Genomic DNA, 11,359 nt, shown 5'->3' with positions numbered 1-11,359 from the left:
TTTTCATGATATTCTAATTTTATGACCAGCACCTGTATGCACCGCCCACCACCGTGTACACCTGATCATCACTCACTCACTCACTCACTCAAATACTCTCAGTTTGTGAGTTATGTTCCTATTCACCTCCTTTATGGGCGTGTGATTTAACTCTTTATTGACGTTTCTAACATATATGTTTTTTAAAATCACCATATTAGGATGTGTTTTGTCAAGTAAGATTTATCGCAATATTTGACTTCAGTATTTCAAAACTCCTGGTTACGGCCCTGGCTGGAACCCACACAAATACAACAATCAAACCCATATTTTTTTATTCTGAATAATGTATGAAATATTTCTACTAAAATGTCCTATCTGCTCAGTTACTTCCTTTGCGCATGCGCACATGGGGCAACACACGGGCTGCTAAACTGGTCAAACAGCGGGTGTAAAAATGGTAGGTGACCAAAATAAACACAAACCCAGGCACTGGCCTTTTTTGCCATCAATGTTTATATACCAAAAATGATGGAATAGTGTCGAAGCGCGCGGCGTGTGTAGTGTTATTCAGCTCCCAGTGCTCAGTTAATGGTTTTCGCTTCTGTTTTCAGGGAAGGTCAGTTGATATTTTGAGAGCAGCTAGCAGAATTAGCCACACGTCCCTTTTTGGCAGTCTAGTAACTTCGTCTGCTAGCAGGTCAAACACTGGACCTCAAACTCAGGCTGGGTGGTTTGGGTAAAATCTCGGCTTATTTATAACCACCCTGACACTTTTCTCCGGATTATATCATCTCCTGGTTGTTGTCAATACATTCAGGCTAACTCGGCTAACGTTAGCCTGTGTTAAGTTATTAGCTGGGATGTAGGTAAAGCTAACTGAAATGTGTCCTGATGATAATCTGGTTTTTAAGAAAAGGCAAACACGTTTCAGTTCAAGCCTGAATCCTGTTTTGAAATGAATAAAGATGTCAGGAGGTTGATTAGCAGCTTGTTGAAGTCAACATTTAGTCCTCGCTTCCTGGAAATATTGCTCTGCAGGGAAGAGTCCAGATGATGCAGCTGGTGGAGATTTTTCCCTTCAGCTGGATCAGTTTGTTGATTCATTGAGTTTAAGTTTATTCCATCGTGTAAAGTTTGAAATATTAGATATAAAAACAATGCAAATATATATACCCTGCAGATAGATTGATGGATGTGGTCAACCTTAGATTATGCTCAATCTGAAATTTATACAAAAGAGCTAATCTGTGCATTTGACCTTCCAAACTACTTTTCTTTGACAGATACTTAAATAATTATTAGCATTATAGTTTATTTAATTTCTGCCATGAGGTTTAGTGGAATAGCTACCCCTGCATTGAAATTAGATGTATGGTAACCCTAAATAAAAATACCACACTATCTCATATTAATCGCAGGATTTAAATCCGAAATTTCAAACATAAATTGACTATATTCACAGCTTTCCAGCTAATAGCTTGCAAATTTTAGGTTTTAAAACGTTTTTTATTAATAAGAATGACGGCAAATTAGGAAAAGTGTTGTTATCTTTCAGTCAGCTGTCAGGAATTACACTGCAACAGGTGGAAAAGCAGTGCTTCTCTGCTAGCTAGTCCATACAGTTGAAGAGCACAGCCATCCACCCTGTAGTGTGTGTGATTTCTTACATTATAAGAGCTTTAAACTGAGGAAAACCATGTGCTGAATTATTTTACTAGTTTTAAAACATAGTGTCTAAGGACTTAAGCTTTTCTCTGAACTTAAATGACTGGTTTAAATGTTCTAATTGCTTGCCCTCTGCTCAGTTTTTCCTGTAACCTGTACTCTTTGATTTATTTATTTTTATGTTTCACAGTATTTTTGGCACATTGCTTCTATTACACTCCAGACTTGTTGCATCTGTGGCTCCTTGCGATGGCATCTTATTTCCTTGCTCATGTTACATCTGTGGCTGTAGTTATCTGAGGGGCCCTGTACAGCATGTGATCTCAGTATCCACAACATCTCTCCTCAGAAAAAGCATGTGTTGCTCTCCCACAGCGCATAATTACAATCTTGTTTAAATGTCTTTTCTTTTTCTTTTTTTGTCGGTGTCACTGACTAACTTTTTTGGCATATGAGCATCTAAGGGATTTTTGTCCTGCTGAATGTATTTCCATGTTTACAGCTCGCTGTATATTTTCATTTTTGTGTCTCTCTGTGTTGGTTTGTTTTCCGTCTTGTCCGGTCTGATGGCTCTTGTGTCTGACCGCCCCTGTCTCGTGTTTGCACAGCATAAGCTGAAGTCTTCGCAGAGGGACAAGGTACGGCAGTTCATGTCCTTCACACAGGCTGGGGAGAAGACAGCTGTTTACTGCCTCACACAAAATGACTGGAAACTAGAAGTTGCGACGGACAACTATTTTCAGAACCCAGAGCTTTACTGTAAGGAATCCATGAAAACCTCGGTGGACCGGAAAAAGCTGGAACAGCTTTACAACCGTTACAAAGGTAAGCTTAATAACTGCTTTAGATCTTCATAGGTTTTTGTTTGTTGGTTTCACAAATGTCAGAGTGTTTTGTGGGGATTTTATGGGATGGACAAACACACATTGGGGCATAATTGTGAAGTGGAAGGAAAAAACAAAGCAGATGAGAAAAAAAACAATAGTTTTTGTTTTATTCACATTTTTCCACTCTCTTAACTTTAGATCAAATTTAATGCAGCCTATCCCCTTAGTAGGTTATTATTATTTCAACCTTCATATAAATCCAGCTGCTCCATGAAGGCCTTAGAGGTTTGTTGGAGAATGCTGGTTAACAAACACAGCAGACAGGCCAGGGAGAAAGTTTTGGAAAAGCTTGAAATAGAGTTTGTTTGTTTATGCCAATGTACCAAGGCATGTCTGCGCTGTAGGCTGGCAGTTGGCTGAGGCTGCCGAGATTGCTATGATGACTGGATGAGCTGCAGATATCCACAGCTCAGGTGGGAGAATCTAAAAACAGAGCAAATGTAAGTTATGCACTCCACATTTCCGGCCTTTTTATATGCTTAGCCAAAACCATTTAAGGGTCTCAAGTCATATAAGACCAAATTTGTAATTTTTTTGACTGTTGGCACCAGAGGTAGAAGTTCAATGTTCTAAACGAACAGAAACCCTAAACATTCATCCATTGAATCAGTTCCAATGAAGCCTCCACAGAATTAAGCCCCTGTCACACCTTGATGATTTAGTCAGTATATGGCTGAAGTACGAAAAATCTGGTAAAAATGCTGGCATAAGTTATGAGTCAGTTTTGTATAAGTTTTGAGCATGCTGAAGCATGCTGAAGCATACTGAAGCGCGCTAGCACACGTCAACATACGTTAAATATGCCCGCGTATGCTCAAGTGTGGGCCATAAGTTACAGGTAAGTTATTTGATTGTTGATATACGTTAAGTGTAAGTTACTCATAAGTCGTGGCGTCTAGCTGATCCAAAACCTATGAGTAAGTTATGCTTAACTGATGCGTAACTTATCAAGAACTTACCTCCAATGCATATTAATGTATTGGATGTGTTCTGGACGAACCCTGAACATGTTTCTAACTCACAGCTACTATATAACGGCGTATCAACAGCTTTTTGATATAAAAGGGGGTTCACAGGAGGAAACCGTTAGTACTCCTCCAGACTTCATGGTGAACAGACATTCCACAAGAGATGGAGGATCCGGTAGGGATGAGATGGGAATACATATTAGCCGTCCTCCAACATCAGCATGATCTCATCAATTTGACTCTATTCCAGTGGTAGGGTGAGTGAGAAGGTGAGTGTGATGTATCCTCCCTTCGTTCACGCCCATGGCCACGACTAACAAACTTACCAGCAGACATGACGCTGAATCTGCTGCGACTGCAAACCTCCTTTTTTGTCGGGTGGTAAACAGCAGCTAGGTTAATACTGTGATCAAAGAAATCTTTTAATGTAATTGCTGCACCTTCAGGAAACTGCCGTGGGACATTTCATGGGCTTCATGCTGTGCGTTATGCATAAGTTAGGCTGTCGTTTGACATATGCACTGGACTCGTAATGAATACTCTATTTATACGCCCAAAATAAAAAAAATACATAGAAAGTTCAGCGTATGCCAGTGTTTTAGAAGATTCTGGGACGTCAGGCATATGCTGGCTAAATTGTCAAGGTGTGACAGGGGCTTTAGGAAAACATCGGATTGCAATGCCATTATTTAATATACAATTAAGGATATTTGATTACTGTCACCATACACCCTCCCACCATTTAAATGTCCTAACCTTTCCATCCAGTTTTTAGATCCACGGGTCAAGTAGATTATTGGAAAGCGAAAGTGAAATCTGATATGTTGTGGCTCTGATTCAAATCAAAGCATATTCATGAGTTGCCAGTTACAAGACTTTAACACTGATGCTCACAAATTCTCAGGGCTGATTAAAAATCGAGACCAAACTTCAGTTTCACTATGGTCTATACCTTTCCTTCCACTTCACATCTCTGAGGTGTCTTCATTGTTTTGAGATTTTGGTTGTAACGTAACAAAGCAAGGCAGTTTCTGCAGAAAGCTTTAGTGATCAGCAGGCCAAAGAGTTTAACTCAGCACTCTGTCTCAATAGATCCACAGGATGAAAATAAGATAGGCATCGATGGGATCCAGCAGTTTTGTGACGACCTTTCATTGGATCCAGCCAGCATCACCGTGCTGGTTGTTGCATGGAAGTTTCACGCAGCCACTCAGTGCGAGTTCTCCAAGAAGGAGTTTATGGATGGAATGACAGAGCTGGGGTGAGTGGTATCATCAGCAGCCTGTTTTATACCCCCTGTTTCATCTTGTGGTGGTTCTCGCTATAGCTCCGAAGGGAGGGAAGGCTGGTTAAATATAGATCCACCTACAGCCTGGGTTTTCTTCAGATGACTCAATGAGAAACTTGCAAAGTTTTGCCTTTAAAGGGCTATGTCTCCGGCTCTGTTTGCCAGTTTGTGTTCAGTCAGCCAGTTGTGTCATAACTGGTTGGGTTATGCTCTGTGTGATTATTTTAATATCACTCAACTGTTTTGTTTTTGTTCAGGTGCGACAGCCCAGAAAAACTGAAAGCCCTTTTGCCAAGATTAGAGCAGGAGTTAAAAGACAGTGGGAAGTTCAAAGACTTCTACCAGTTCACTTTTAACTTTGCCAAAAATCCCGGACAGAAAGGTCTCGGTAGGTGGAACGACATGGATGCCAGCCCTCAGCGTCTCCTCTTGGGCCCGTTTCTAAACAGAGCTTCCTCTCTTTTTGTATGTGTTCAGATTTGGAGATGGCTGTAGCCTACTGGAACTTGGTTCTGTCAGGAAGATTTAAGTTCCTCGATCTATGGAATAGATTTCTTTTGGTGAGTCAAAATGATGCAAACACTTCATATTCCTTTATTCATAACCTAGAATGAGGAAAATATTCTGCTATTTTACAAGTTCTCCCACACAGAAATCATGGGAAAAGATCCTGAAATCACATTATATATATATATATATTTTTAACTATTTGTTTGTATGATACAGCTGCAAATTATTATTTGAATACCTGTCTATCAGCTATAATTCTGACCCTCTAAGACCTGTTAGTCCGCTATTTATTACTTTAATTAATACACTAAAATGTCAGTGTTTAAAATCATGGAGGGTTCCCCTGCTTAAACTAGTACATGTCAAGGCCCGTTTTAATTTAGCCAATGAGCATTTGGATGATCCAGAGGAGTCATGGGAGAAAGTCATGTAGTCAGATGAGATCAAAATAGAACTTTTTGGTCATAATTCCAGTAACTGTGTTTGGAGGAAGAAGAATGATGAACACCATCCCTACTGTGAAGCATTGGGGTGGTAGCATCAGGCTTTGGAGATGATTTTCAGCACATGAGAAAGGATGACTGCACTGTATTAAGGAGAGGATTATGGCGGCCATGTAATGTTAGATTTTAGGGAACAACCTCCTTCCCTCAGTTAGAGCATTGAAGATGGTGGAGGCTTCCAACATGACAGTGACCAGAAGCACAGCCAGGATAACCAAGGAGTGGCTCTGGAAGAAGTATAGCTAGGTTCTGGTGCGGCCTAGCCAGTCTCAAGACCTAAACCCAATAGAGAATCTGTGGAAGGAGCTCAAACTCTGCGTTTCTCAGCAACAGCCTAGAAACCTGACTGATCTAGAGGAGATCAGTGTAAAGGAATGGGCCAAAATCCCTTCTGCAGTGTGAGTAAACCTGGTGGAAAAACTACAGGAAACATTTGACCTCTGTAATTGCAAACAAAGGCTACTTTACCAAATATTAACATCGATTCTCTTAGGTGTACAGATACTAATTTGCAGCTGTATCATACAAATAAATAGTTAAACAATCATATATTGTGATTTCTGTCTTTTTCTTTTAGATTATGTCTCTCACAGTGGACATGACCCTACAAAGACAATTTCAGACCCCTCCACGATTTCGAAGTGGGAGAATTAGCAACATAGCAGGGTGTTCAAATACTCATTTTCATTATATAAAAATACAGTAGTTTATAAACATTGCTGAAAAGTAATGGCATTGAATGTTTAAAAACAAGACAATGATTTATTAAGAGGTTGATCTACAGCAGCAGCAGCTTAAATAGTGTGTACTACTGTATGTAGCAGTCCTACTACATGTAATAATCAACAGAAGAAAAAAATACATCTGAAAGAAGGGCATAAAAGGTGTAATAACCGGGTTCAATAAGTGTGCACATTTTAAGGCTGGTATGTTTTTGTTTTGTTTTTTTCCTTAGCATCCTATCGCTAACTTAGCATTGAGTCTGCTGTGATAGGAGTCTATCTTCCTGCCAAGTCTAGATTTTTCTAGATGAGTCGGTTCTGTTTACAGATGATCTCAAAGGCGTCGCCATGATAGAAACACCACTCAGAATGAAAAGCTCAAAACCAACAGATGTTGTGTATCTTTCAGGAAATTTGAAAAAAAAATTCCCAAATGAGCTAATTTAGATTTTTATCCTCCAGATAGATTGGAGTAAAACTAGCTTGATCCCTGTGGTGATAAAGAGGGATCTTGTTAAGCTTAACCTTGATCAGCGCTTCTTCTTTCCAGGAGCATCATAAACGATCCATCCCAAAGGACACGTGGAACTTATTGTTGGACTTTGGTAACATGATTGCAGATGACATGTCTAACTATGACGAAGAAGGTGAGTGTGTAACTGCAGAATATCCACAAAGCATCTCTTCTCTCTGCCTTATCGCTGTTTGATTGACGGTGTATCCCGTTCCCTCAGGTGCATGGCCGGTCCTTATAGACGATTTTGTGGAATTCGCTCGACCAATTGTTACAGGATCCAAACGTAAAACTCTCTAAACCCAATCCCGACTCTGGAAAACCAGAACATTGTTTCTTTTACAGCGACATCATAGTTTTTTTTTAAGACTTGTACAAAAAAAAAAAAAAAAAGGGTGGGAAAAAAAACCCTTTAGACTTCAGAGAGAAAACAGAAGCACTTGAAACCGTCTTTCAGGGAGCTGAGTTGAGAACAACTGGCCACATTTTCCGTCTCCTTGAGACGGAGGCCTCGTACGGACATTGCCAGTTTCTCAGCGTCCTGGAGGGCCCTCCGCTCTGCTCGAGGAGGGGCGCTACAGCCTCGCCAGCGGGCCAACGAGGACGCATCGCCGAGACAGGATTCACCCGCTGTGCGTCCTTTAAATGGACAGGACAGAAAAGAGCTGTGTGTTTTAAGATTCTTCCAAGTCATCTTTGTTTGGGTATATGAAGCTCTGCGTGACTGTGCATCCCATGACTCCAGCTTTGGACAGAGTGCTCGCTACACCAGCACCAACAGAACCGTTGCAGTTTTTAACTGTACATACTGTATCTAATGGGACAGATAACAAAGAGAGCTATAAGAAGAATAATATAATTACATTCAGTTTATAGATGCAAAAGATGATTGTTTAATGTACAGTAAATGCTCAGATCTCTGAACAGGGATGCCTCCATATCGTGGATGATGATAATGCTGTTGGTTTAATTGTTCGGTGGATGTCCAGTCAAGGAATTGTGAGCTCATTGAAAGCATGTTCTAAAAATCATTTTACGTCACCTCGCCTGGTTTCAGAAATAAAGTTTCACTAAAGTAAAGGCATTTATTTTTTTTTTATGATATTCTTCATCAAACTGAGTAAATTTGAGTTCTGGATGCGTGTACACGGGCTGATTACGAGGCGTAACAGGATCTCTAAATGTTCCAAACTGCTAAAACTTGAGTGGTTTTTTTTCTTTTTATATATATATATATATATATATATATATATATATATATATATATATATATATTAGATTCAGGGAAAAGTGCCCTAGTGGTCTTGGTTTTCTTGATTTCCATCTGACATGGAGTTTAAAACCAGCCCCTCTCCCACCTGTTGCTGAGGGCTGCTCATCAGCTGTGTTATTTCTAATTATCAAAATCATTTCTAATGTTTACAGAAAAAGCCAAACTCTACTGTTTAAGTATTTGCAGCTTTCCCAGGCCATCATTTGTACGAGAGTAAAGATGTTTTAAAACTGTAACTGACAGACAGCTGAATTTTTAAATAGATGTACATGAATCATCTTATAATTTTGTTTTTAAGTTTCCCTCAGTGATATTTAATGTAATGAGAATCTAATACCGACCCATGTCTACTTGTAAATATAATGTAGTGGAATCTCCATGGTTTCTTTAAGAAAAAAAAAACATTTATGAAATTATTTTCATCTAATATCTCACCTCAGATGACTTTATTTAACACACAAACCTCATTTTTTTAAACTCTACAGTTAACTAAGGTTGCATGGTATGCTTTTACAGCAGGAAGCCATTATTTAGAAGTTTCTAGGTGATGACAGGATAACAGAGTAAGCCTTAAGAGTAAATGTCTGATCATTCTGTATCTGTGCAGTGTTAATGCGGATAACGAACATCGTTTCAGTAGCAGAAGTATAACCCTCATCTGAGAGAGACATATAAAGCATGAGTTTTTCCATAATCCTAGATGTATTTACTGGATTTATTTGAATGAAACTAATATGGAAATGTCCCAGTGTACAACTGTGCTGCAAAGTATAAAGCAGAATAATGAGGATGCATTTATGAATAATTTTTTTTGTTTTGTTTTTTATTTTTCTCATGAGTCAGATTAGCATTGACTAAATTTATTTTGCAGGACACCTCGTGCCGCTGACCTGCGGTAAAAAATGACCATGTGTCTTTAACCAGAGCTCAGTTGTTCTCAATGTTTTAATGACGTTGCTGCTTGTTCTCTTGTGTCTTTTTCCTCAGAAGAGCTGAGTGATGCTTTATTTTGTTTTTAAATAAAATGTATAATGGGCACTGCATTTTATCAGGAGCCTATGATTACCTGAAGGAAAGCACTCGGTTAATCTGTGTGTTCATAGATGCATTTATTGATTCAGACTAATCTCTGATGGAGCCAGATTTGTTTACATGAAGTATCCTTACTACACAGCATGCCTTTTAGTTAAAGACATCAGACACTGATGTTTCTTTTGCAGCAGCAGCTCATTTGTGTTATTAGAACTTGTTAAAGAAAAATGTACAGTTATCTACATGTATCACAGTTATTAGCTGTCTTTAAGATAAAGCTGAGACAAGCCATCACTGACATAATAACAGTATGTGGATGCAAGCATAAGTTTATTTTCAGCTTTGCACAATTGCACAAATGATATTTAACAGTTTTAAACTGTAAAAGAAGACGATGTTTGCACAGATGCCATAGATAACAGTTGCATATTTGCCCCTCAGTTGCTGCCTCAAGTAAATATTGTTTTAGCATCATGTTTCTGAGTAACCAAGGTAGTTTTATGTCATATGATCACAAGCTAACCACAGCTACTGTTGTACAGTGCTCTCTGTCTGCGCTTAGGAAATGACATCACACATTTTAAAATACTTTAGGAAGGTTTAAAAGCAGAGCAGGTTAACTTTTTTGTGATTATTTCAGTTAATATGTGTTTGACCACATGGGGGCATCAATAGACTACAATTTCCATCCAACATTGACAGGAAATCATTAAATATGGGGAAGATGAATCCCACACTAAATATCCCACCTTTTGTTACTGTTCAACCATAATGCATGTTTTATTTTAGCCTGTTCAAAAAAGTAAGTACAGCTTAACATTTTGGTAATAGCTGTTATTTCAGTGCATGCAAACCTGCGTGTTTGGGCGATATTGTTGAAACACAAATGTAAGTATTTTCCTTTTTATATTTGAAATTGATCCATGATCCATAATTGATGTAGCTCAACACATAAAAAACTGCATATTTTGATTTAAAAGCACTGGGTGTTTATATTGTATATCTGTAAACTCACTTCAACCAACATACCTCATCCTTTAGTGTATTTGTACGGTAGTTTTCAGGTTGTTTTCTGGCTTTGCTTTCTATTCTGAAGCGGTCCCCATAGTGGGAACACCTCATCTGTTCCTTCTCTAGCAGCAGGTTTCATATATTGTCATATATTTTCCATTTCACTGCTGATTTTTCTCAACAGAACCCAGTATCCGAGAGGTTTATCATTTACACCCAAACCTAGCGTCAATGGGAAGAAGCGTTGCTGCTTTTGACCTTTAATAAGAATCACAGGATGAATGGCCTCATTGACTGAACTTTCCCTCTGCTGTTCTTTTGAATACTTTAAAGTAATTATATAGTTATTTAGGATCAGCAGCATCATGTCATGCATGATGGTTTTTCTATTTCTCAGCAACACCTACAAGATCAACCTGATGTCGGATTGCTAGCAAACAAAATTAAAGTTTGTGCAATAAGAGCAAAAATCATTGGTGCTGCAAAAACTATATAAGAAACAGGAGTTGATGTCTTATAAATGGCCCTCAAAGGTATAGTGGAGGATTTTTGAAAAGACCCGCCCATTCCGCTTAAAAAAAAAACTTCACATGTACAACCCTGTACCCCCCCCTGAGAGGGAACGCCCATTAAAAGTGCGCAAGAGCATGCACAAGCCCATTTCCCCTCGTGTACGCTCTGTTTAAAAGTTGCTGTTTGCATCGCTCTTACAAGCTTACTTTCCAAAAGACGATTTGCAATTTTCCCACTATATCAGACTCACCGCTAGTAAGTGAAAATGGGGACGAGCACGTAGGACGGCCTTACGTAAACATATCACCAGAATGATTGACAATTCGGAGGACCAATTATTTTGATGATCCACCCAGAAAAAGAACATCCTCCACTATACATTTTGATATTTCAGTATTTATCGCAAAGTGAAAGACAGTAGCGTAGCAGACTTATTGATTTACTGATCTACTGTAGCAGCTGGCAAATGGTTGGAAATGTAGCTGTGGGCT

The 11,359-nt window shown here is 39.0% G+C and overlaps 1 protein-coding gene across 1 annotated transcript; it reads left to right on the top strand.

The window, feature by feature from the left end:
* Positions 1 to 370: 370 nt before the first annotated feature.
* On the top strand, positions 371 to 8,119 carry dcun1d2a (DCN1, defective in cullin neddylation 1, domain containing 2a). Its single transcript, XM_038289702.1, has 7 exons — positions 371 to 439; positions 2,256 to 2,472; positions 4,595 to 4,763; positions 5,048 to 5,178; positions 5,268 to 5,350; positions 7,076 to 7,172; positions 7,260 to 8,119. The coding sequence occupies exons 1-7, from the start codon at positions 437 to 439 to the stop codon at positions 7,337 to 7,339; spliced, it is 780 nt and encodes a 259-aa protein (XP_038145630.1). The 5' UTR covers positions 371 to 436; the 3' UTR covers positions 7,340 to 8,119.
* The last annotated feature ends 3,240 nt before the right edge of the window (positions 8,120 to 11,359 follow it).

Source organism: Cyprinodon tularosa, unplaced genomic scaffold (genome assembly GCF_016077235.1).
Source record: "Cyprinodon tularosa strain WSP-4 unplaced genomic scaffold, ASM1607723v1 ctg270, whole genome shotgun sequence".
NCBI lineage: Eukaryota > Metazoa > Chordata > Actinopteri > Cyprinodontiformes > Cyprinodontidae > Cyprinodon > Cyprinodon tularosa.
Note: the sequence above shows the minus strand (reverse complement) of the source record. Positions and strands in the feature narration are given on the sequence as shown.

Bases quoted from the DNA above. Each gene is read 5' to 3' on its own strand.
- dcun1d2a (XM_038289702.1), top strand. The intron at 4,764-5,047 runs GTGAGTGGTATC...GTTTTTGTTCAG, and splicing joins GATGGAATGACAGAGCTGGG to GTGCGACAGCCCAGAAAAAC. The intron at 5,351-7,075 runs GTGAGTCAAAAT...TCTTCTTTCCAG, and splicing joins TATGGAATAGATTTCTTTTG to GAGCATCATAAACGATCCAT.